This window comes from Dryobates pubescens, chromosome Z, assembly GCF_014839835.1.
Source record: "Dryobates pubescens isolate bDryPub1 chromosome Z, bDryPub1.pri, whole genome shotgun sequence".
Taxonomy (NCBI): domain Eukaryota; kingdom Metazoa; phylum Chordata; class Aves; order Piciformes; family Picidae; genus Dryobates; species Dryobates pubescens.
The window spans coordinates 138,788,599-138,814,637 of NC_071657.1; the positions used below are offsets into that span (position 1 = coordinate 138,788,599).

General features: G+C 52.3%; 1 protein-coding gene across 1 annotated transcript in view; it reads left to right on the forward strand.

Annotated features, from left to right (window-relative positions):
• The first annotated feature begins 8,744 nt into the window (after positions 1-8,744).
• TPH2 (tryptophan hydroxylase 2) overlaps positions 8,745-26,039 on the forward strand; it is a 65,637-nt gene continuing 48,342 nt past the window's right edge. Inside the window, exons 1-6 of the mRNA XM_054178268.1 lie at positions 8,745-8,873; positions 11,372-11,524; positions 13,977-14,160; positions 14,680-14,780; positions 17,061-17,128; positions 25,543-25,739. Coding sequence (XP_054034243.1) covers positions 8,769-8,873; positions 11,372-11,524; positions 13,977-14,160; positions 14,680-14,780; positions 17,061-17,128; positions 25,543-25,739 — 808 coding nt within the window. The 5' untranslated portion in view covers positions 8,745-8,768. The remainder of the gene's footprint in view (positions 8,874-11,371; positions 11,525-13,976; positions 14,161-14,679; positions 14,781-17,060; positions 17,129-25,542; positions 25,740-26,039) is intronic.

Consider the following 26,039-nt stretch of genomic DNA (forward strand, 5'->3'; position numbering starts at 1 on the left):
GGTCAGGGGACTCACCTTGACCAAACTGATGAACGGCTCCAGCCTGGGCTCTTCTGCAGAACTTGCCTGACAGGAGGTAACTTTCATCTCAGCCCTACACCTGAGGGCAATTGTGCAACTGATTCCTTGCAGAAACTTTACTAATGTTTTACCTTTGCTAATACATTGATCAGTTAACTGCTCACACTGGTTTTGTGGCAAGATTATTTGCAGAGTGATGAAGCAGGTTCTGAACACCACCCACCCACGGTCCCAAGCAGCCATCACCGTTAACAGGAAGTGCATCTTTCTTCTCGCTGTGTCTGCAGGAGGCAGTGTGAGTTTCTGCCATGCCATGCTGATGTCCTTGGAAGTGATGTGAAATTTTAACAGAACTGAAGCAGTGTATTCATTATTTGGAACCCATTGTACAGAGCTGAAATAAAAATCAAAGCTGGTTTAGTGGTTTTAATTACATCATCTGTAGAGGAAAAAAGAAGCACCACACCCAAACAAATCTTAGCTGTCTGGTTGTTGGGCTAAGAACAGGAGCTGGTCTGTCAGAGGGTAGGAGAGCTCTGCAGAGGGACCTTGCCAGGCTCCACAGATGGGCAGAGGCCAAGGGCATGAGATTTGACACATCTAAGTGCCAGGTTCTGCACTTTGGTCACAACAGCCCCAGGCAGTGCTACAGGCTGGGGGCAGAGTGGCTGAGAGCAGCCAGGTGGAGAGGGACCTGGGGGTACTGGTTGACAGCAGCTGAACATGAGCCAGCAGTGTGCCCAGGTGGCCAAGGAGGCCAATGGCATCCTGGCCTGCATCAGGAACACTGTGGCCAGCAGGAGCAGGGAAGTCATTGTGCCCCTGTACACTGCACTGGTTAGGCCACACCTTGAGAGACTTGAAGGTGTCCAGAGAAGGGCAACAAAGCTGGGGAGGGGTCTGGAGCACAGCCCTGTGAGGAGAGGCTGAGGGAGCTGGGGTTGCTTAGCCTGCAGAAGAGGAGGCTCAGGGGAGACCTTCTTGCTCTCTACAGCTACCTGAAGGGAGGTTGTAGCCAGGTGGGGGTTGGTCTCTTCTCCCACGCAAGCAGCCCCAGAACAAGAGGACACAGTCTCAAGCTGTGCCAGGAAAAGTTTAGGCTGGAGGTGAGGAAGAAATTTTTCCCAGCAAGAGAGACTGGCCATTGGGATGTGCTGCCCAGGGAGGTGGTGGAGTCACCATCCCTGGAGGTGTTTAGGAAGAGGCTGGCTGAGGCACTTGGTGCCATGGTTTAGGTGATCAGGTGGTGCTGGGTTGGTCTGGATGGTCTCAAAGGTCTCTTCCAAGCTGGTGAATTCTGTGTTCTGTGCCAGTGCATCAGTGTTAAATAGTGCTGTGGGTAATGTGGAGCACTGGGGGTAATTCCTGGAGAGTGGAACCTACCTTTCCTCCCTAGGCTGCTGCTGTGAGGAATGTGGCAGAGCTTTCTTCCCTTCCGGAGCAGCCCTGCTGGTACAAATGTTCCTTGTACCACCTACAGAAGCACAAGTCCTACAAGAAGGCTTTCCTAGATAAATCAAGTTGTTAACAATAATTGGAGGCTGGGTGAAACTTCTCTCACCAGTTATGGACAAACACTGGAGGGCTGAATCAGTATGGGCTTGGGGTTTAATATCATCCAGGTGTTATCTCTCATCAGTTAATAAGAAGAGTTTTGTGTGGGGGAAGTCAAGGATTCACAGCTCAGCATATCGAGAGCCTTTCATTTCCTGTCCAGGAAATGACTGTGAAGCATCACTGCCTTTGTTCACTGGTGAGCATTGTGCTTTCTGACAGCTGATTTAATGTAGCATGGAAATCCAGCCAGGCATCAGGGCTTACATAATCAACACTTGGGTTCAGATAGCCTAAGCAAGCTGCTTGCAGTACTTCTTGAGCACCTTTGAAGTGTACTTGCAAAATGGGTTTTTGTGTGTCAAAAGTGCTGTTGAAATGAAACTACAGAAGGGGAGAAGCCTGAGGATTGCAGTTTGTCAGTTGATTCTGCCTGGTTCTGAGTTGTTCAGGATCTGCAGCCACAGAAAAACTGAAAGCAGCATCCCAAGAGCTTGGAAGAGACTGACTGAACATGGCCCTCCCCAGGGCGGGAGAAGCAAATTTCAGGGGAATTGGTGATTTCTCAGCATTACAGCTGTGGCTGCTAAGGAGCACTACCAGCCCTTGAGGTTTGCCTTTCCCTTTTGGGTGTAATTGGTGATGTTTTCCTTCTGTATTAAGCACTGGGATGCCAAGGACGAGAAGGTTGCTCCTGACTGAACAGTGAGCAGCTGCTGTGGAAGGCTTGGAGCAGGCAGGCTTGCTCTGCTTCCCCGCAGCACGGTCAGATGCCCGTGGCAGGGGGGTTGGAACTGGACTGGCTTCGAGGTCCCTTCCAACCCTGACGCTTCCGTGAGGTGCCCTTCGCAGCATTCTGTATCTGTGGCTTCCCTCCCCCTGCTGCCAGGCAGCCTTGCAAAGAGTGGCGGTCGGGGGAACCTCCTCATCCCCTAAACCATTCTGGGTTGTTAGGGAGTGATTTAGGCTAAGTTGAGACTACAAACGCTGGGAAGGGCCTTAAGGAGGATCACAATGGCCGGGTTGTGGTTTCTGGATGTGTCATGAGGTGCTGCTTCTGCGGATGAGTGATATGGATTGCTCAGAATTAACCGATCTGGTTTGGTTACAGCTCCCAGGCGAGGTGAGGCAATTCGTGCTCCTGCAAACCCTTTTTTCCACTGCTTTCACACAATTCTTTTGGGGATGAGTGCTTAACACCTTCATACTGCTCAACCCTAGCCCCGTGCCAGTGTTCTCTCTCTGAATGTAAACCTTTCATTTGGGGTGGTCTGTCCTTGAGAGCAGCTTTGTTCATACTCACATTGCCTCTTCTGGCAATCTGATTTGGTTGGAAAGTACATTCTTGAGTTTTTGCTTCTGTTTGAGGGCAGGAGGATGGCTTACAAGAGCTGGCCAAAGCTGCTTAGCAGTCTGAGGGAGCTGGGGAAGAGGAGGCTGAGGGAGACCTCATTGCTCTCTGCAGCTCCCTGAAGGGAGGTTGCAGTGAGGAGGGAGCAGCCTCTGCTCTTTGGTGGCAAGAGACAGGAGCAGAAGAAATGGTTTCAGGCTGCACCAGGGGAGGTTCAGGCTGGATGCTGGGAAATATTTCTTCCCAGAGAGGGCTCTCAAATATTGGAATGGTCTGCACAGGGCAGTGCTGGAGTCACCATCCCTGGAGGTATTGAAGCAGTGTGTGGAGCTGGCACTTAGGGATGCAGTTTAGGAGTGACCCTCAACTGGATCAAAGGTTGGACTGGATGAGCTTTGAAGTCTCTCCCAACTGGATGTTTTCTGTGATTCTGTGAATGTTTATAGAATGCTTTTGAGACTAAAAATCCCCAGCCTATGGAAGGACAAGGCTGTACTTAGCTGCCCATGGTAATCCCTTACTGCCTGAGCTATGCTGAGCAGCTTTAGCCCAGCGTGCCTTGTTCATCGCTAGTGACTGCAGGTGCACCCACTGAGCATCGTAGGGAATGGCCTTAAGGCCTTTGGCAGGGGTGGAGGTTCTGTATTCATTGTTGTCAATAAGCACCAGAAAGGCTGCATAGAGAATCACAGAATGGGCTGGCTTGGAAGGGCCTGGGACATCTGTCTGACAGACCTGGGGCTGTTTAGCCTGGAGGAGTCTGAGAGGGGATCCTCCTAGTTTTCAGTAGTGTCTGCAGGGTGGCTGTCAAGAAGGGGCCAGGCTCTTCCCAGTGGTCCCCCGGGGCGACTGGAACACAGCAAGTTTCACCTCAGCATGAGGAAGATCTTTCCAGTGAGGGTGATGGTGAGCTGCAACAGGCTGCCCACAGAGGCTGTGCAGTCTCCTCTGGACACTTCGAGGCTCGGTCTGAATGCGTTCCTGTGTGACCTGCCCTGGGTGACCCTGCTCTGGCAGGGGGTTGGACTGGATCTCCACAGGTCCCTTCCAACCCTGACATTCTGTGGTTTCATGTAACAGGGAGGCCACTCCTTTGTCCAATCTGCTTGCTTCCTCTGGACCTGGCTTCTTTATCTGTCTTGGGAGAAGGCTATGAGACACCCTGCCGAGTGCTTCAGCGCTGTCAAGATGAATGACATGCAGTGTTCTGCCTTGGCCTACAGGGCTGGCTTAAGAGGAAATGAGATTTGCTAGACTCAATTTGTTCTCAGCAAATCCATCCTGACTGTTTAATCATCTGTTATCTTCCAGGGCTTTGCAAATAATTGCAAGACTCCAGCTTTCTCAAACAAATGAAATGAGATTGCTCCAGAGTTCCTCATCCCTCTCTCCTCCTCAGCATCTTCTTGAAAACCTACATCAGTTTGGCCTCCTCCCAGTCTTTTGCCACCTGTCCATCCCCTGAGTCAGTAAAATCGTTATGGTGGCAGATTCCATGAGCCTGCTCCCTGAGTGTGGTTTCTGTGCCAAGTCATTTGCTATGGTCAGCCTCCTCCCAACACTGTTTGATCTTGTTTAAAGTGAGGAGCTTACCTCTGTCCTTTCCATCAGTTTTGGTAGAGCCCTGGATCACAGCTGCTTCTTTCATCAAACAGTGATGGGGGAGGGAAGGGGGAACAAAAAGAGAGGATAAAGAAGGCATTAAATGCTTGGATTACTTGGATCATTTTCAGTTGTTTTCTGTTTTGCCCTTCCCTTGTGTTCAGTAGTGGTCTGCACCTCACACTGCAGCAGGTTGCTCACAGCCACCTCCAGCCTGGCTGCAAACACCTCCAGGGATGAGGCTTCCACCACCTCCCTGGGCAACCTGTGCCAGGCTCTCACCACCCTCATGGGGAACAACTTCTTCCTAACATCCAATCTGAATCTCCCCATTTCTAGTTTTGCTCCATCCCCCCAGTCCTATCCCTCCCTGACACCCTCAAAAGTCCCTCCCCAGCTCTCTTGTAGCCCCCTTCAGATCCTGGAAGGCCACAATGAGGTCTCCTTGGATCCTTCTCTTCAAACTGAACACCCCAACTCTCTCAGGCTGTCTCCACAGCAGAGGTGCTTCAGGTTTCCTCCCTTTGGGAGTCTTATGAGAAGTGGCTGAGGGAATTGGGGTTGTTTAGCCTGGAGAAGAGGAGGCTGAGGGCAGATCTCACTGCTCTCTGCAACTACCTGAAAGGAGGTTGTAGAGAGGTGGGGGTTGGTCTCTTCTTTGGTCTCTTCTCACAATGATAGGACAAAAGGAAATGCCCTCAAGCTGTGCCAGGGAAGGTTTGGTTTGGATATTAGGGAAAATTACTGAAGGAGTGGTCAGGTGCTGAACAGGCTGCCCAGGGAGATGGGAGAGTCACCATCCTTGAGGGGGTGTTCACAAAACATGCAGGCATGGTGCTTCAGGACATGGTTTGGTGGTGGGTTGCTGGCTGGACTTGGATTGTTAGAGATCTTTCCCAGCCTTAGTGGTTCTGTGAAAATACCTGTACACACCCTGAGGAGGGGCTTGCAGCTCCAGAATGAGGATTATAGGCCAGAGGAGCTAGCTTACAAATACCAGGGATCTGCTGATCTCAAAGTTGGTTTTCCAACCTGGTTAGTTCTGTTCTCTTCCTTAACACCCACAGCCACAGGCCAGCTCTGTTGTGCTGCAGCTAGAACAGAGGAACAAAGGTTTCTCAGTCCATGGATGTGTGTCCTCCCCTCCTGGCACTGATGTGGGGAAGTCCAGCTGCAAAATACAAGCTGCAAAAGCACATCCAGGGAGGTTCTCCCTCTCTACTCTGACCTAGTCAGGCCCCACCTGCAATATTGCATCCAGCTCGGGGCTGCCCAGTTCAGGAGGGACAGGGATCTGCTGGAGAGAGTCCAAGGGAGGGCTGCAAGGATGCTGAAGGGACTGCAGCACTGCCTGGGGCTGGTCAGTCTGGAGAGGAGAAGACTGAGGGGGGAACTTATCAGTGCTTACAAATAGTTGAACAGGATGGGTTTCAGGAGGATGGGACCAGTCTTCTTTCAGTGGTGACCATCACAGGGCCTGAGGTAATGGCACAAACTTGAACATAGGAATTTCTGTCTAAACATGAGGAGGAATTTCTTTGAGGGTGGCAGAGCACTGGAACAGGCTGCCCATAGAGATGGTAGAGTCTCCATCTCTGGAGTCACTTAAAACCTGCCTGGATGCTGTCACAGAATTGCCAGGGCTGGAAGGGACCTCAAGGCTCAGCCAGTGCCAACCCCCTGCCATGGGCAGGGACACCTCACACCACAGCAGGTTGCTCACAGCCACCTCCAGCCTGGCTGCAAACACCTCCAGGGATAAGGCTTCCACCACCTCCCTGGGCAGCCTGTGCCAGGCTCTCACCACCCTCATGGGGAACAACTTCTTCTTTAAATCTAATCTAAATCTCCCCTCCTCCAGCTTGGATCCATTTGCCCCAGTCCTGTGCTGTGTAACCTGCTCTAGGTGAACCTGCTCTGACAGGGGGTTTGGACTGGATGATGTCCAGAGGTCTCTTCCACCCTCTATCATTCTGTGATTCTGTTTAGGGGGGGCTACAGGGCAAGTTGCTAATGGTACTTCTCCCAGGCACCCAGCACCAGAACAAGAGGACACAGTCTCAAGCTGTGCCAGGGGAGGTTTAGGCTGGAGGTGAGGAGAAAGTTCTTCCCAGCAAGAGAGATTGGCCCTTGGGATGTGCTGCCCAGGGAGGTGGTGGAGTCCCCATCCCTGGAGGTGTTCTAGAAAGGCTTGGATGTGGCTCTTGGAGCCATGGTTTAGTTGTCAGGAGGTGTTAGGTAATAGGTTGGACTTGATGATCTCTGAGGTCTTTTCCAAGCTGGTTGATTCTATGATTCTACTCTTTGAGGGGAAGCAAAGGCCATTTCCTGCACCTGGTCATTGGAGCAGAGCAAATTGTGTACGTGTTTGGAGGAACCTTAGTGAAGCAGTGCTCCCAAGGCAGATGTGCTGCTCAGTCCTGCACTCTGTAAGGTAAGCTGCTTGTTCAAAGTGAGTCGTGGGAAAGCCTTGGACAATGGGAGAAGGGGGAAAGGCAAGTTAGAGGTAGAGCAAGTGGCAATTGAAGGTAGCATAATGAGTGATTGGCCTCAGAATGTTAGCCTAAGAGAAATTAAAGTCCTAAACCAACCTGACAGGAAGGTTTGAGAGCCCAAGACAGTGCCTTAACACTGCATTCGAGCTACTGTCTCAGCAGCTGCCTTCTGCTTGCTTAGTTTCTGAGCTTACAGGAGTCTGAAGTTTACTAACCAAACCCTTAGGGCAAAACGAATCTTTACCACAGAGCCAGGAGTGCCCTGGAGACAAGCAAAGCTGTCACGTAGAGAGAAATGTGAAAGACCTCCAGGGTCTCCATGGAATTGTTTTGCCCTCATGGGTGGTTAATTACTGCTGTGGTGGTTAGAGGAGAGTCTGATCGTGGCTGTCAGGCCCTCATCAAGCTCAGGCACAAACCACAGCCACTGCTCTCTTGGTTAAAAAGCTTCTTCCACTTCAGCATTCCTTTTCAGTTGAAGTTTTGGGGTGTCACCAGTTACCCTTCGATAGATAAAGTATGGTAAGGCCTTCATTGCAAGGTACAATTCCTGTCCCTCAGTGAATCTTCTCTGAACCAGCCTAAGCTTTTCAAAGCAGTACAGTGCAGAGCAGGGCAAGGGAGCTGGGAAGGGCCTGGAGAAGAAATCTGGTGAGGAGCAACTGAAGGAGCTGGGGATGGTTAGTGGGAAAGAGAGGAGGCTGAGGGGAGACCTCCTGGCTCTCGACAGCTCCCTGCAAGGAGGTGGTGCAGAGGTTGGTGCTGGGCTCTGCTCCCAGGTCAGTAGTGACAGAAGAAGAGGGAATGGCCTCAAGCTGCCCCTGGGGAGGTTCAGACTGGACATGAGGAAAGCTTTTTTTCAGGCAAGAGTGGTGAGGGCTTGGAATGTGCTGGGCAGGGAGGTGGTGGAGTCCCCAAGGCTGGCTGTGTTTGCAGGGGGTTTGGCTGTGGTGCTTGGGGCTGTGGTTTAGGGGTGAGCCTTGCAGAGCAGGGCTCTGGGTTGGCCTTGGTGACCCTGAGGCTCTTTCCCAACCTGAATGTCTCAGTCACTCTGTGAACAGGAGAAAGGTGACTTTCTACGTGAAAGAATTTCTCACACAAAAACATCTCTGCAGCTTTTCCATGTGGAAGCTCAGCCCCTCCTTTTGCCACACTGTCCTCATGCCCCTGTCCCGGCAGCCCTGAGCATTATTCCTTCCCAGAGCTCCCGGGGTGTCGGTGGCAGCCCATGCCCTGCCCTGACTGCGGCGGAGGCAGAGGGCAGCCTGGTTTGGCTTCCTGGGTTAGGCTTACAGCTGTGCGGGCAAGCCAGGTGCCAGGGCAGCGGGGCCGAGGTGGGCAGCAGCGTTCGCGGGCGGCGAAGGCGTCGCCCAAAGGTAGCCCCAGGGGCGGGCGGACGGAGCCGCCCCGCAGCGGGGGCCTCCGAGCCTGAGCTCGGCACAGCTCCCTCGGGCCGGCCGCTGCCCTCCTGCCCCGGGGAGGGGAGGGGGTCCTGCCGGGCCGGGGGCGGCGGAGCCGGGCTGCGCTTGGCGGCCACTCCGTTCCCCGTCCCGTCCCGCCCCGGTAGCGCCGGCGGAGGCTGAGGTGAGCGGGGACCGTGGGCGTCTGCCAGCCGGCGGCTCTCGTCACCCGGAGACAGGGCTCCCCTAATCGGGTTTCCATCAGTCTCGGCGGGGGCGTATAAAAGCGGCGGCGGCGGGGCGAGGCGGGCAGAGAGCGGCGCTGCCCCCCGCCCGGCCGGCCCCATGCAGCCCGCCATGATGATGTTCGCCAGTAAGTACTGGGCACGGAGGGGCTTCTCGCTGGACTCGGCCCTGCCGGAGGAGCGCCCCGCCGCCGGCAGCATCACCGTAAGTGGCCGGGCGAGGAGCGGCTCCCCCGGCAAGAGCAGGAGGGGAAGCTTCTGGGTGCGGGCAGCTGCGAGGTGGGTGGGGTGCAGCCCGGGGGTCCCGGTGCCAGGGCCTGGCCCCCTTCCTTTTAACTTTCAAGCTTAAGTGGATAGTTTTCCAGCAGCTGCCGGGGCCGATGGAACTAACTTTGCAGTCTAATGGCTCTCTACAGCTCCCTGCAAGGAGGTTGTGCAGAGGTTGGTGCTGGGCTCTGCTCCCAGGTCATTAGTGACAGAAGAAGAGGGAATGGCCTCAAGCTGCCCCTGGGGAGGTTCAGACTGGACATGAGGAAAGCTTTTTTTCAGGCAAGAGTGGTGAGGGCTTGGAATGTGCTGGGCAGGGAGGTGGTGGAGTCCCCAAGCCTGGCTGTGTTTGCAGGGGGTTTGGCTGTGGTGCTTGGGGCTGTGGTTTAGGGGTGAGCCTTGCAGAGCAGGGCTCTGGGTTGGCCTTGGTGACCCTGAGGCTCTTTTCCAGCCTGAATGATTCTGTGATTCTGTAACCAAACTAACTTTGCAGTCTAACGGGTCCTCCCTCCAGCCATAAAGGTGTCTTTGGGGAAGAGTAAAAGTTTGCTTGCAAATACAAACCTTAGCACAGAAGTGAACCAGGTTGCTATTGGAATAATACAGCAGCGCTTGAAAGGCTTTGGTTAGCCCTGTGGACCGTCTGTGTCACCAGGATCTGCCTTTCTGAGGAGCTCACAGAGCTGCCAGCACAATGCATGAGACATTGGTGGCGGTGTGCGAGTTGCAGGCACTCTCACTGCGTTGGTGCCCACGGCACCTGCGTTACTGAGCAGCTGCTTTGAGGTTCCCAGCTTCTGCCTGCTGGCAGGGCTGCAAAGGGGTTTCAGTTTCCCCTGTTGAAAGCCCTGTCTGGAGGCAGAAGCCACCCCTGTGTGAGAGCAGGATGTGGGTGCAGCAGGTGCTTGGGCAATTCCAAGCACAGGGTAAGCTTCTCTATGCTTACAGGTAAATGTAGCTGGATAGGTGCAGTTTAATATGAGTACAGAGTATCAACAGGTGCTAATGAGCTAATCTGCTCTGAATACCTGAGCTATTTAGGAGTGTGGAGACTTTGCCTCCTACAAATTGTTGGGACACGTTCTGACCCTTTGAGCTGCACCAACAGACTGCAGCAGTTTGCAGCAGCCAGGAGCTGGCTTATTGCCTTTGTGCTTGCTTCTGTGGGAAACACTGAATTAGGCAGGGTAAGTTGGGTTTGCTGCCTTCATTTGGGAGTTACTCTCTTCACTGAGGTCTGCTACAGGTGGCTTTGCCCCCTTGCACTCGGTCCAGGTAATTAGTTTCCATTAGGGAAGACGATCTGCTCGTCACTGTTTCATGATGAAGTGTACTAATGAGTGGGCCTGATGGGATTCTGAGCTCTTGCACTGCCACAGTCTCTTCTGCTGGACTCAGAGCATACAAATGTTCTACTTTTCACATGCCTGAGAGGGGCTTTCATGCTTAAGAGTACTAGGGAAGCAGTGACAGTCTTGGGAAGCAACAAGTGCTCTGATCTCTCAGAGGGATCTCTGGTACTGACAGACACTCAGTGCACTACAGGATCCTCAGCACATAGCTTCCAGGAAGCAGCACACAGTGAAAATCCAGGGTGCTATGAAGGTAACACCTTTATCACTTTGTGTGGAGCTTAACCTGGTGTGCTGGGTTGAAATTACCCCCAAAATAAAACTGCCAGACTAGCTCAGTGGAAGCAAATGACCTCCTTGCAGGCAGCTGCAGAGAGCCAGGAGGTCTGCCCTCAGCCTCCTCTTCTTCAAACTAACCATCCCCAGCTCCTTCAGTTGCTCTTCACAAGCAGCATCCCTGCAGGCTCTGCAGTAATTTAGTCCTTCTCCATGTGCTTCCTATTTATTCCTACTGATAGCTCTGCCCTAGTAATGCTGGCATGTCTGTGTCCCAAACAGCCACAGGATTGTCTTTAAGCTTTGGTTATGTCTTTTAATGGTCTGGCCTCTTGGACAGTCAGCCCTGAGAGCTGCCTTTGGCTGTGAGTCTGCTTTCAAGTAAAAGAGCTTCTTCCCTTTTGAGGGTGTCAGGTGGTGATAGGACTGGGGGGGAATGGATCCAAGCTAGAGGGGAGATTCAGACTGGATGTTAGGAAGAAGTTGTGCCCCATGAGGGTGGTGAGAGCCTGGCACAGGTTGCCCAGGGAGGTGGTGGAAGCCTCATCCCTGGAGGTGTTTGCAGCCAGGCTGGCTGTGGCTGTGAGCAACCTGCTGCAGTGTGAGGTGTCCCTGGCCATGGCAGGGGGGTTGGAACTGGCTGAGCCTTGAGGTCCCTTCCAACCCTGACCATCCTATGATTCTAAGTCAAGCCTGGAGGAGTTCCATGCAGCTACTTTCTAGCAAAACCTTCTCTGTGTGTAACAGGACTTAACACCAGGAGAGCCTCTTTACATCTGAGGTTGTGCTGTTCTCTATCCATTTCTAGGTGAACAGGTCAAGCTCTGGGAAGAATGAGGACAAAAAGGGCAATAAGGGAAATGGAAAAGGTGAATCTGCCTCTGAAAGTGGCAAGACAGCTGTGGTGTTCTCCTTGAAGAACGAAGTCGGTGGCTTGGTGAAAGCTCTGCGACTCTTCCAGGTAAAGACTCCAAAGCCCCACGCTGGCTGCACTGAGGAAGGCCACTGAGGGCAGTTTCTTTGTTGGTGTAATTCTAATGGGCCATGGCAGATGGAACAGGATGCAGTTGTACTCTGCAGAGCTGAATGGAAGTAACTCAGGGTTTTAGGGACCATCCAACAAAGCATTTTGGGCTGAGGAAGCCTTTTCTGGACTAAGGTTCAGCAGTGCTGCTGACGTTCACAGCACTCGCTGCAGATGTCTGGTGTGATTCTCAGCATCATCAATTAGGTTGGAGTTGCCTGTGCAGGCCACAATGGGAGGAGAGAGCAGATCAGAGTGTAAATTACACATCCTCAGGTGATGGTGGCAGCCTTGCTGCAGGACAGTATTTGGTTATGAAGTTAGATGGACCTTGAAGTGCTCACAGGGTCAGTGGTTTATGTGTCTAGAGTGTAAGCTGTGAAGCACTGGTTCCCATAGAGATCCCCATGAAATCAGTGCTTGGCAGTCAGGCTGCTGGTCCTGCAGCTACAAGAGGGCTTTTAGGTGTGCCTGAAGGCAGTTAAAGCAGTGCTATAAAAGCCTGAGGTGGTTCAGCCTCTGCAGTGCAGTGAAGACAGAGTTAGGTGGTGGCTTGGAGCCTGCCCCTAAGGCCAAACCATCAGAGGGGTGTACATGCAGGAGCACTGGGTGATACCAGCCCTGGCTGGGATTGGCATTGCCCAGCACCTGCAGTGCTGTGTCCAGTTTTGGGCTCCCCAGTTCAGGAGAGGCAGGGACCTGCTGGAGGGAGTCCAACAGAGAGATATGAGGATGGTTAAGGGACTTGAGCATCTTTGCTATGAAAAATGGCCCTGGGGCTGGTTAGTCTGGAGGGGAAAAGACTGAGGGGATCTGATCAATGTCTATCAGTAGCTGAGGGCTGGGAGTCAAGAGGGAGGGGACAGGCTCTGCTCAGTTGTGCCCTGGGACAGGACAAGGGGCAATGGATGGAAACTCCAGCACAGGAGGTTCCACCTCCACATGTGGAGGAACTTCTTGACTGTGAGGGTCCCAGAGCCCTGGAGCAGGCTGCCCAGAGAGGTTGTGGAGTCTCCTTCTCTGGAGCCTTCCCATCCCTGTCTGGATGTGTTCCTGTGTGACCTGTGCTGCATTCTCTGCTCCTGCTCTGGCAGGGGGTTGGACTGGAAGCTCTCCAGAGGTCCCTTCCAACCCCTTAGCCTCCTGTGAACACTTGAAGGTACTGATGATTACTGCAGGGAGGACAGCTGAGTACCTGATGCACAGTTATCCTTGCAGAAATGTTTTCCTCCTCACAAGTTCCTAAGAGCTGCTGAAGGAGTTTGTGTCTAACAGCACTGATTTGGAGAAGCACATTCAAGTCTGGTTGACACTGCCTCATAAAATTGCCTTAGAATTGAATGTTTTTAGCCAAGGCAAAGATAAAATTGCATTGGGTGATGTATTTTTTGTTACTCTTTTTAACAATTACAATGTTATACTGGGGAGATACAATTTTTATTGTCACTTTCAGCAGCCAGATCACTTTTGGTCTCCAGGATTTTATTAAGCACCAGTAGCTAATTGTGTAAACACAAAGGGATGAAAACACCTTTTAATAAGTGGGGAAAAAACCCCCACAAAGCTTTCCTGAGGAATATGGCAGTGTCACAGCACAGTGGAGGTTGGAAGGGACCTCTGCAGATCTTCCAGTCCAACCCCCTGCCAGAGCAGGAGCATAGAATCCAGCACAGGGCACACAGAACACATCCAGACAGAGCTGGAAAGGCTCCAGAGAAGGAGACTCCACAACCTCTCTGGGCAGCCTGCTCCAGGGCTCTGGGACCCTCACAGTCAAGAAGTTCCTCCTCATGTTGAGGTGGAACCTCCTGTGCTGGAGTTTCCATCCACTGCCCCTTGTCCTATCCCAGGGCACAGTGAGCAGAGGCTGTCCCTGTCCCTTCCTTCCTGACCCCCAGCCCTCAGCTATTGATAGACATTGATCAGATCCCTCTCAGTCTTCTCCTCCCCAGACTCAGCAGCCCCAGGGCTCTCAGCCTCTCCTCCCCAGGCAGTGCTGCAGTCCCTTCAGCATCCTTGCAGCCCTCCCTTGGACTCTCTCCATCAGATCCCTGTCCCTCCTGAACTGGGCAGCCCAGAACTGAATGCCATATTCCAGGTGGGGCCTGACTAGGGCAGGGTAGAGGGGGAGGAGAACCTCCCTGGATGTGCTTTTGCAGCTTGTATTTTGCAGCTGGACTTCCCCACATGAGTGCCAGGAGGGAGGACACACATCCATGGACTGAGAAACCTTTGTTCCTCTGTTCTAGCTGCAGCACAACAGAGCTGGCCTGTGGCTGTGGGTGCTAAGAAACAGATCCCCTGTAAGATTCATCCTGTCTCTGGGGAGCCCTAGCTATGGCCTTCCTAGCTGCTGTGTCTGCCTCTCTGTTGTTCCACCCTCCCACAGGAGAAGCACGTCAGCATGGTTCATATTGAATCACGGAGGTCCAAGCGGAGGAGCTCGGAGGTGGAAATCTTTGTGGACTGCGACTGCAGCAAGAAAGAGTTCAATGAACTGATCCAGCTGCTCAAGTTCCAGACTCACATCGTTTCCCTCAACCCCCCAGAAAACATCTGGACTGATGAGGAAGGCAAGGCTGCTGTTGTGTCACTTTGTTCAGACTCTTGACATGTGTCTTGCGTAGGGATCTCCATAGAATAGAATTAACCAGGTTGGAAGAGACCTTTGAGATCATCCAGTCCAACCTATCACCCAACACCATCTCATCAACCAACCCATGGCACCAAGTGCCACATCCAGTCCCCTCTTGAACACCTCCAGGGATGGTGACTCCACCACCTCCCTGGGCAGCACATCCCAATGGCCAATCTCTCTTGCTGGGAAGAATTTCTTCCTCACCTCCAGCCTAAACCTCCCCTGGCACAGCTTGAGACTGTGTCCTCTTGTTCTGGTGCTGCTTGCCTGGCAGAAGAGCCCAACCCCCACCTGGCTACAACCTCCCTTCAGGGAGTTGTAGAGAGCCAGAAGGTCTCCCCTGAGCCTCCTCTTCTGCAGGCTAAGCAGCCCCAGCTCCCTCAGCCTCTCCTCGCAGGGCTGTGCTCCAGAGCTTGCACTCCAGCACACCCAACTTGCTTTCTGTCTCCTGCAGATCTCGACTGCGTCCCTTGGTTCCCCAGGAAGATCTCTGAGCTAGACAAATGCTCACAGAGAGTTTTGATGTATGGATCTGAGCTGGATGCAGACCACCCTGTAAGTGTGACCCAATATTGCCTTGTAGAGAATGTGTCCAGGTTGTTATTTGTTCATGTTATATAGCCAGACCAGAAGGCTGCTGGCTGCTGCTTCTGAGTGCTTTTGGGAGCAGCTGGTGTGCAGAAGGGTTGGATGAGTGTTAGGGTTCAGAAGGGTTAGGGCTGGGGTTCAGAAGGTGTGGATTTACTTCTCTTCAGCAGTTTCAGTGAGCTGCTTTTCCTTTTCTCTAGCAGGACACCCAAAAATGAGGTCTTCCCCAAAGCATCCTCGGTGTTTACCACCTGGGCCACCTTTTGTACTTGCTTTCATTCCTTAATTCTTTTCATTAACCAGCTGATAGATTTCAAGCTCTGAAGAGCTTAGATCAACATAACCCCAAGCAGCTCTGAGGGAAGAACTGATACTAACCTAGGAAGAATTATGAAGGAAGACTTCCTTGGGCCCTCAGGAGTTAGTTACAGAGTAAACCAGGGAGAGATGCTCCTGCTTTTACCTGAGTGGGAAGGTCTCTCACCTGTGTGCTGGCCAAGCCTCTGTTTCAGACAAGCTCCATCTTCACTGGTGCCAAATGCTCAGTGTGAAAGGCAGACAAAGGAGATCTCTGGCCTTGTTTTGCTCCTTTGGCCAGTGCCCATTCATGCTTAGCCTGTGAGCCTTTAGGTGGCACACCATGGCAGGAATTGGTGTTGCAATGTTTCCACTTGTTAGGAACCCAGAGCTCTGCTCTGGGCCACTTGGCTGGCAGAGGCTGGTGGCAGCTCGTTGTGTTCAGCCCTGAGCCAGGGTGGATTAAACTGGTGGTGTAGGAAACCTGCCCCTGAAAGGGGAGAGGTAATGATCTCAAATACCTAAGCATGAGACTGTCCTGGAACAGAGTCAGATGAAGCTCTGCCTGGAGGTGGCAGTCACCTTGGGGGTTTGTCATGCACATCTTGGCTGGGATGGAGCAAGGTGGTGAAAAACAGCCCCCAAGAGTTTGTGGCTGCAGGAAGATCAGGTTGGTGCAGGGAGCTTCACAGTGCTGCATCTCTGCTGCTGCAGGGCCTGTGTTGGCTGCCTTGGCTGAGGAGAGGCAGGCAGCCCTGGGGGCCCTGGCTTTGGGGCTCTGTGTCAGAGCAGCAATGGCTCTCAGACCTCTGCCTTTTGTCCTGTCCCCTCCACAGCTCCTAGAGCCACGGTGGGAGCTCAGGAGCAGACCCTCCCACCTGTGCACACAAGGAAATGTGCAGCTTCACAGTATCTGTGGTAGTTTCAGGCTGTGCCTAGAAAACGTTCTGCAGATCTCAAACAGAAAGTGATAGAATGTAAATAGATCACTGTTGGATGTGAAAGGGAAAATAATGGTGAGGTCTAAATCATCCCACTGGCCTGGGGTCTTACAGCAAGTTAGTTGTGTCCACTAACTCCCTCTCTTTTTGGCTTCCTTTGCTCTGGCAGACCCCACCTGGAAGCTTTTGCTTAGCTGTTGCTGACCTTGGCTGTGCTGCTTTGTTGTGGCTAAGTACTAATACAGCACTCTCTGCTCTTTCTCTTGTCCCATGCACAGGGGGAAGGGAAAGGAGCAGGGAGGGGGAAGCTGTTGGTAGCCTTTTTACATCCAGGGGTAATTTTATTTACATGTTACAGTTTTCTCTGGAATTTTTCCTAGGCATCAGCCTAAAACTGTGGCAAGCCCAAGGCCTGAAGTGTCCAACATCTTTCCTAGGCACAGAGGACATCTTGGGTTTGTGCTGAGTAGCTCAAAGGGCTGTGGCTGGCTTGGCAAGGGAAAGGCATGAGCCTACTGTAGTCCAGGAGCCCTCCCTCTGTAGCTCTGTGCCCCTATTTACAGCTGGAGGCTGATGGCTCAGCCCCTGAGGTGTTTGTTAGGGTGGCAGCTGCTGAAGTAGCAGCTTCAAGATGAGTTGTGAGTGCTTGATTCACCCAGTGAAGAAAGCTGTGCGAGGATAGGGAAAGCATTCTGCTCTGTGCACATCTCCTTTGGGATTAGAGGAGACCTGAGTGAGACAGAAGGACAGGAAAAGACTTTGCCTTTCTCCACAGCTGGGGTTAAGGACTGTGCCTACCCACAAACCTCTCCTGAAGAACTCCTGGGGGGCTGTGGTGGGGAAAAAAGAGTTGAAGACACGGTGTATCTCCTCCAGCAGCCCAGGAGATGGTGTTAATCAAAATGCAATACAATTAGGTACTGGATAAACACTCTAATGATTTATTTGAGAAGCCTTACAGCCAGTTTTGTGTCCTCATGGTAAATGACTCTCTTCTTCCTTGCTTAAGGGATTTAAAGACAATGTCTATCGACAGAGAAGGAAGTACTTTGTGGATGTTGCCATGAGCTATAAATAGTAAGTACTGGCATGATTCTTCCCCATGCTGCTGACTAGTTAGAATTCATGCTCTACTTAATGCTGTAGGATGAAGAAGTCATTCTTGAAACTGTGACTACTTTAATCCAGCCTATAAGTAACAAACCTGATGTTTGAGATCCTGTTGCGCTTTAGGTGCAGGCTCAGGCAAGCAAAGCATTTGAGAGCTGAGTGCTCTCTCTTCAGCATTTTAGCCAGAGCTGCTTAAACTCAAGAAACTCTTTCACAAGCTGAAATTACCCCCAGAATCAAACTTGCCAGGCCAGCTCAGCTGGAAGCAACTGCAGCTGCATGTACAAGCCAAACTGCAGTCTAGAAATAGGGACTGCGATGGATATGTACCAAACAGACAGCAGCTGCAGGGCTTCACAGTCTGTGAACCACACAACACCACCCCTGGACAAAGCCAGGGGCTTCCCAACAGCTTCCCCATCTCTTTCCCCACCCTGTACAAGGAAACAGAAAGAGGAAACCAGCAGAGAGTAGCTTGTTAGTGAAGAGGAGGAAAGGAGAAAGGAGTTAGTGTGTCTTGCTAGTACTTAGCCACAGGAAAGAAATGCAGCCAAGGTCAGCAAGCAGCAGAAGCAACCAGCTGGTACCTGCTAGAGTGAAGAGCTGAGAAAGAGAGAGAGCTACTTTATACAACTCACTCTATGTTGGTTATCAGACCAATGGGATTAGTTGGATCTTGTCATGATTTTCCCTTCACCATCCAATGGTAATTTGTTTACATTCTACCACTTTCACTCAGGATCTGTGGAGAAGTTCCCAGGCAGCACAGAATTCTCAGGGCTGGAAGGGACCTCAAGGCTCAGCCAGTCCCAGCCCCCTGCCCTGGCCAGGGACACCTCACACTGCAGCAGGTTGCTCACAGCCACCTCCAGCCTGGCTGCAAACACCTCCAGGCAGGAGGCTTCCACCACCTCCCTGGGCAGCCTGTGCCAGGCTCTCACCACCCTCATGGGGAACAACTTCTTCCTCACATCCAATCTCAATCTCCTCTCCTCTAGCTTGGATCCATTCCCCCCAGTCCTATCACCACCTGACACCCTAAACAGTCCCTCCCCAGCTCTCTTGGAGCCCCCTTCAGATCTTGGAAGGCCACAATGAGGTCTCCTCAGAGGCTTCTCCTCTCCAGACTGCACAACCCCAACTCCCTCAGTCTGTCCTCAGAGCAGAGCAGCTCCAGCCCTCTGCTCCTCCTCCTGGCCCTTCTCTGGACACCTTCCAGCACCTCCAGATCCTTCCTGGCACAGAGGCTCCAGAACTGGACACAGAGCTCCAGGTATCAGCCTAAAGCTGTCCCACAGGTGCTTGCCTGCCTTGGTGACACCCTGCAGAATCACACAGAGCTGCCAGTGCTGTGCAGCTGAAGGAGCTCACTAAACCCCCCCACTGCTTTATTTTCACCTGTTTCCTGTCCTGGCTGCTGCCAAATGCTAGTGAGCAGTTTTGCCAGCTGGGCTCTGGACTTCTCAGAATTCAGGCAGACAGGCTGAGGGAGCTGGGGGTGTTCAGCCTGGAGAGGAGGAGGCTCTGGGGAGACCTAATAGCAGCCTGCAAGGACCTGAAGGGGGCTACAAGAAGGATGGAGAGAGACTGATTGCAAAGGCCTGCAGGGACAGGACCAGGGACAATGGCTTCAAACTAGAGCAGAGCAGATTGAGATCGGATGTGAGGAACAAGTTCTGCATCATGAGGGTGGTGGAACACTGGCACAGGTTGCCCAGGGAGGTGGTTGTGGCCCCATCCCTGGAGACATTCAAGGTGAGGCTGGACAGGGCTCTGGGCAGCCTGATCTAGTTGGGGATAGACTAGACTAGACTAGACTAGACCGGGTTGGAAGAGACCTTTGAGATCATTGTGTCCAACCTATCATCCAACATTATCTAATCAACTAAACCATGTCCTGCTGCCTGCAGAGGGGCTGAACTGGATGAGCTTTGGAGGTCCCTTCCAGCCCAAGCCATTCTGTGGTTTCTCTGGAGCTGCTGCCTGTGCACAAATGCACTGCCTGTGTTTTCTCATTTTCCAGTCTCCAGGCAGTATTTTCTCTTCACTTCCCTCCCTGGAAGTTAGGAAACTTTCTGTGCTGCCTACAAACCCCTCCTGTGCTGCAATTTTCTTGTCATGGCAGCATTCAGCTAATTCCAAGCGTGCTCCAGGTTTCATTTGCAGCAGCCCTAAGCCCTCGTTCCTGAGGGAAGGAACACACTCATTTCGTGTTCTTGCCATTGTGCTGCACTTCTGCAGGGTTTTCATTTGGTTTTTTGGTCTCCTTTGAGATTTCTACCGACATTGTTTAAAGACACAACAGTTTTCTCCTCTCATAGAAGGCACTCCTTGTCAGGAAGCAATCACAGAATCACAGCACATTAGAGGTGGGAAGGGACCTCAGAGCTCACCCAGTCCAACCCCCTGCCAGAGCAGCAGCACCCAGGGCAGTCCACACAGGAATGCATCCAGCTGGGGTTGGAAAGGCTCCACAGAAGGAGACTCCACAACCTCTCTGGGCAGCCTGCTCCAGGGCTCCAACACCCTCACACCAAAGAAGTTCCTCCTCATGCTGAGCTGAAACCTTCTCTGGTCAAGTTTGTCTCCATTGCTCCTTGGCTTATTGCTGTGCACCACCCACAGGAGCTTGGCCCCCTCCACTTGACCCCCAGCCCTCAGCTCTTGAGAGACATTGATCAGATCCCTCTCAGCCTTCTCCTCTCCAGACTCAGCAGCCCCAGGGCTCTCAGTCTCTCTTCCCAGGGGAGATGCTCAAGTCCCCTAAGCATCCTCCTGGCTCTGCCTTGGCCTCTCTCCAGCAGCTCTCTGTCTCTCTTGAGCTGGGGAAGATCTTTCAGTTCTGTTTCCTTTGTGGTGGGTTTTTGTTTTGGGGTGTTTTAATACAGCCTCTAGAAGCCAAGGGAGGGGGAGCAGTTAGTGCCATGGTTGAGCTGGTTAGTTAGGATTGGGTGGTTGGTTGGACTTGATGATCTTGGAGGTCTCTTCCAGCCTGATTGATTCTGCTGGGTTCTGCTTTGCAACCAGCGTAATCCTGATCCTCTTTCTCCTTTTCTTTGGGTCCCATTTCTGTTGGTAATGTATTGAATGTGCAGGTGGTGGTTCCCTCTTTATTTTTCTGCCCACTGTGGGCATTTATTTAGCTGGGTGCTGGTTAACCTTCATCCAGCACACTGGGCTGCTGCCTGCTGGGGGGCATGGTGCTGCTAGTTAAAGAAGCTTCCCAGGCTGACCAGGTCAATGTTGGATGCAGCCAGCTTTCAAATGGAGCTTGAGACAGTTTTCTTTCCTGGTTGGTTGTTTACAGCTGATTGATTTACTGCCTTTTTGGTTCAGTCTGCTGCTCAGGGTAGAGTCAGAGCTTCATGGCTAGCATTTATTGTGGCATGAAATGTCAAGCAGCTGCCTGTGGGTGAGGACAGACTGTGTGCTCCTGGAGCTCTTGGTTAGCTCTCCATCTACCCATGAATGGTAGCAGTAGTGCTGTGCATTCCACAGCTGCTAAGTTGCTGGAAAGGGCTTCCTCCTTTCTCCTCAGCTGCTTAAGTGCTGGATAGATCCTGCAGCAGGCTCAGTAAGCAGTGATTGGTTTCCTGACATGAGGGAGGTTGGTTTTTTGCCCTGAAAGCAGAGAGAAATGGCTTTTCCCAAGAATCATCTAGAGCAATCCTGCCTACCCCCAGAGAAACTCCAGCACAGGAGGTTCCACCTCAACATGAGGAGGAACTTCTTCACTGTGAGGGTCCTAGAGCCCTGGAGCAGGCTGCCCAGAGAGGTTGTGGAGTCTCCTTCTCTGGAGCCTTTCCATCCCTGTCTGGATGTGTTCTGTGTGACCTGTGCTGGATTCTGTGGTCCTGCTCTGGCAGAGGGTTGGACTTGATGATCTTCAAAGGTCTCTTCCAACCTCTTCTCCCTGGAGGTGTTGAAGGCCATCCTTTGATTCTGTAATTTACAGTTGCTATGGTCTAGGAGTGACCAAACATAAAGCTCCCTCTGAAATGGTCAGTGGTGATCAGAGAGACTTCTTTACTGTGAAAACCAATGGTAAAGTCTGATCCAGGATTTGGAAGGAAACAGTTGAAGGAGCAGCTTTGGTAGGTTTAATTTGAGCCAACAGAGAGGCCAGGCTGGATGTGGCTGTGAGCAGCCTGCTGCAGTGTGAGGTGTCCCTGCCCATGGCAGGGGGGTTGGAACTGGCTGAGCCTTGAGGTCCCTTCCAACCCTGACAGTTCTGTGATTCTATGACTTTAAGGACAGCCCAGGGAGACCTTTTCCCTCAGCATCCTGCTGCTCAGCCTGAGGAAAGGCAAATCAGCTCAGGGAGGATTCTGTGCTGCTGCAGCTAAGCTGTTTCTGCTGCCTGTGCTGGGGAGTCCAGAGCTGCAGAAGTGTCTGGACACCGCACTGCAAGCTCCTCACACTCTCCTCTGTGGTCTAGTGACTATTTACTTGCTGGTACAAAAGGAACAGCTCTGTTTTAAGGGCTGCTTCCCTTAGGAATAACCCCAGAGCATTGTCTTGAACCTCCCAGTGCCCTCCAGGGTGCTGTCACTCACTGAGGCTGGATGCATTTCTGCTTTTAATTTTCCAGTGTAAAGAAATAAAACCAAAGCCAAACTCCACACTTGTTTCCTTAAAAAAATGACAGAGAGACCTGGCTGCAAGGAGTTGGTGCCACAAAAAACATTGTTGAGCAGCAAAATCCCAGAGCATCATTTGCTTGATGAACTGCTGCTGTTCTGTAGTGTGAGGTGTCCCTGCCCATGGCAGGGGGGCTGGAACTGGATGAGCCTTGGGGGCCCTTCCCACCCTGACAGTCCTGTGATTCTATGTTCTACTTTGCTTGGACATAAAGAGGTCTCTGTAGGGGTGAGAGATGGAAAAGCACTAAGAAGTTGTCTTGGAAGAGCAAATATTGGCTGGTGCTGGTTGTTAGAGGGAAAAATGTGTGAGCAGAGCAGTGAAGATCAGCTGTGTGAAGTAAATGGATACATAAAAGTAATTAATCCTTCCTCTTTCACTTAGCTTCCATCCTGAAGGCAGTGAAAATGTCTTAATCTTGCTAATTAGTCCTTTGAGGCTGATTAGGGATTGAAAAGGAGTTGAGGAAATGAAATATGGAGGGAAAATATGATGTTTGAGAGGGCATTCATGCCAGGAGCTGATAGCTCATGGCCATGGCACAGAGGCAGTTCCTTATTTCAATAAGGGGAACTAGAAATTCAGAATCACAGAATGACTCTTAGAGGCTGGAAGGGACCTCCAGAGCTCATCCAGTCCAAGCCCCTGCCAGAGCAGCAGCACCCAGGGCAGGCCACACAGGAATGCATCCAGCTGGGGCTGGAAAGGCTCCAGAGAAGGAGACTCCACAACCTCTCTGGGCAGCCTGCTCCAGGGCTCCAACACCCTCACACCAAAGAAGTTTCTCCTCATGCTGAGCTGAAACCTTCTCTGTTCAAGCTTTGACCTGTTGTTCCCAAGGTTGGCTTGTAGAGTCACCTTACTTACTCACAAGAAAGCTGTCTCTGCAGGCCTGGCCATTGCTGTGCTTCATGCAGATGTTTTGAGCAGGAGGTAGTCTTGCTTCTTGGAATAGGAGGGTGAGAAAAATGAGGTCTGCAGAGCTGAGTGAGAAGGGCACAGGTCCTCCCTCCAGTCAGCCTGCCTTGATCCTCCAGATAAAGCAAGCAGTATCATGATCAGCTAGAAATAAGATTACCTCTCCTAGGCATAAATCCTACTAAGGAATGGAAAGCTCAGTGAACCTTACTTCAGTAGTGAAGAGTTAAGTGAAGTAATAACTAAGTGATAAACCTTTCAGTGAGTGGTGACCAAGCTTCAGGTTGTTGTGTTTGTACCTCTCTAGTGACAGCCTGAATAGAAGCCTCAGCTTTCCCCACTGGTGCACACTTCTCTTCCTCTCTGCTGGGTCAGTGCTGACCTAAAATGACAGCCTCTCTTGTAGAGGTCAGGCCTAGGGAAGAGGGATGAGGCTCCTGCAGGGTATTCAGGCAGCCCCAGGTGGATTGAGCAGCAGCCTGCTTGTGTCTGGCATTTGCAGTACAATTTAGAGTAGCTGTGCTGTGCTTTCCATGAGCTGGCAGGCAGCTTAAGGCTGCAGGGTGCCCAGAGCAGGGCCATGAGGATCAGCAGAGGGCTGGAGCAGAGTATGAGGACAGACTGAGGGATTTGGGGCTGTTCAGTCTGAAGAAGAGAAAGCTCCCAGGAGACCTCATTGTGGCCTTCCAGGATCTGAAGGGGGCTACAAGGAAGCTGAGGAGGGACTTTTGAGGGTGTCAGGGAGGGATAGGACTGGGGGGGATGGAGCAAAACTAGAAATGGGGAGATTGAGATTGGATGTTAGGAAGAAGTTGTTCCCCATGAGGGTGGTGAGAGCCTGGCACAGGCTGCCCAGGGAGGTGGTGGAAGGCTCCTGCCTGGAGGTGTTTGCTGCCAGGCTGGAGGTGGCTGTGAGCAACCTGCTGTAGTGTGAGGTGTCCCTGCCCATGGCAGGGGGTTGGGACTGGCTGAGCCTTGAGGTCCCTTCCAGCCCTGAGAATTCTGTGGTTCTGCAAAGTGTAAAGGTGAAGGCACAGAGCAGGCCTGAAGGACTGAGTGCCCCTGCAGCAGACCCCAGGGGCAGTGCTGCTCCTGTCGCTGAGCAGCGCTGCGCTCAGTGCCTTGCAATTCTTGTCGTGTCTGCAGCAGGGTGGCTGCAGGGGAGCCAGCAGATGTAGTGGGTGTTCAGTGAGTGCTTGACAAGTGTGAGTACCTCATACAAAGGAGCCTTTGACTGACAGATAAGTGCCATGGATCAAAATCCTTTAATATCGTGAAAGGCAAGGGGATTAGAGGGGAAGTTTTAATAAAGATGAGGGCAGAGCCGCAGTGAATGTAGGGCAGGAGATGAAGTGATCCTCTCCTGAGCATGCAGGAGCTGCATCACCTGCACAACAGCAATTGGATGTGACATGAGAGCTCATTCCTTGTTACCTCATACAGTGGAGGCAGGATTGTGAACCAGGCAACAGCTGAGATGGAGACCCAGCCCCCAGCACAGGCCCAGCACTGCACTTCTCCTGCTGCACTGGGATTGCCCAAGCTCCATACACCCCTGCACTGCAACAGGCTGCCCAGAGGGGCTGGGAATCTCCTTCTATGGAGGTATTCCAAACCCACCTGCATGTGTCCCTGTGTGATCTGCTCCAGGAGACCCTGCTCTGGCAGGGGGGTTGGACTGGTTGAGCTTCTGAGGTCCCTTCCAGCCCCTGGCACTCTGTGATTCAGCTCTGGGAGAAGCTGCAGTGCTGGGCTGGGAGTGCCAGTGTTGCCAGCCCTGTGGCATGGGCATGGTACATGGGGTCTGATGGGGTAGAGGAGGCCCCTATGCATCCCTTTTCCAGTCTGTACTTTGTGGCTGTGTGGGGACAGAGGATGCCTGAGCAGAAGGCAGTTTGCAGAGATTGCTCAGGAAGGACTGTGCACATTAAACCCAGGGAAAGGCTCTGCAGTTCTGGGGGAAATGAATGTCAGGAGATGGTGGCCTGTGACCATGGCAGGGGGGATTCCTTACAGCTAAATGCAAGGCAGTGCAAATGGGAAGGAACTCTTCACACTCCTCACACTGCTAGTTTTGAATTAGCTGTAACCACTCAAGGCAAATGCTGGGTGTCAGAGACAGATTGTAGATGGTCTGCAAGGCTCCTGCTTGTGTAAGGGGAAGGAGGCAGAGGAACACTGCAGAGGAAAGGATGGATGCATTGAGAGGCTTGGTTTCATTAGGTTAGGTGGTTTGCTTTAAGGTGAGACTCTTCATAGAGTCATGGAATGGTCCAGGATGGAAAGGAACTCCAAAGGTCATCAAGTCTGAGCCCCCTGCAATCATCTCTCTTGTCCTGAGGTGCCCAACACTGGACCCAGCACTGGAGGTGTGGCCTGCCCAGAGCTGAGTGCCAGGGGACAATCCCCTCCCTGCTGCTGCTGGACACAGCATTGCTGAGCCCAGCCAGGAGGCCTTTGGCTTTCTTGGCCCCCTGGGCACACTGCTGGCTCCTATTCAGCTGGATCAGGCTGCCCAGAGCCCTGTTGAGCATCACCTTGAATATCTCCAGGGATGGGGCCTCAACCACCTCCCTGGGCAGCCTGTTCCAGGGCTTCACCTCTCTCATGCTAAAGTAATTCTAAGACAAAGCATCTAGCTGTCATTTTAAAATGCTTTGAATGCTCTCTGCCTGCCTTTGCCTGTTTAAAGAACACTTCTCAGGGCAAATTTGCTGTTTGCAATCTCAGTGCATGCAAGTGTGTTTGCTATTATTTTATCCAAATGTGTTTTGTCTTCCTTTATTCAAAGGGGCTTTGTCTTCCTTCCTTTCTTTTCCCAGTGGTCAGCCCATTCCCAGAGTGGAGTACACAGCTGAAGAAATCAAAACCTGGGGGGTGGTGTTTAGGGAACTCAGCAAGCTCTACCCCACCCATGCCTGCAGGGAGTACTTGAAGAACTTCCCCCTGCTGACCAAGTACTGTGGGTACAGGGAGGACAACGTGCCTCAGCTGGAAGATGTCTCTGTTTTCCTTAAAGGTAAGATTCATGTTTGGTTTGTCAGTGATAAGGCTTCATAGAACTGCAGGGGCTGGGAGGGACCTCCAAAGCTCAGCCAGTCCAACCCCTGCCAGAGCAGGAGCACCCAGAGCAGGTCACACAGGAACACATCCAGGCAGGCATGGAATAGCTCCAGAGAGGGAGACTCCACAACCCCCCTGGGCAGCCTGCTCCAGGGCTCTGCCACCCTCACAGGCAAAACATTTCCCTCCTGTTCCCATGGCACTTCCTCTGCCTCAGCTTCCACCACTGCCCCTTGTGCTGGCATTGGGCATCCCC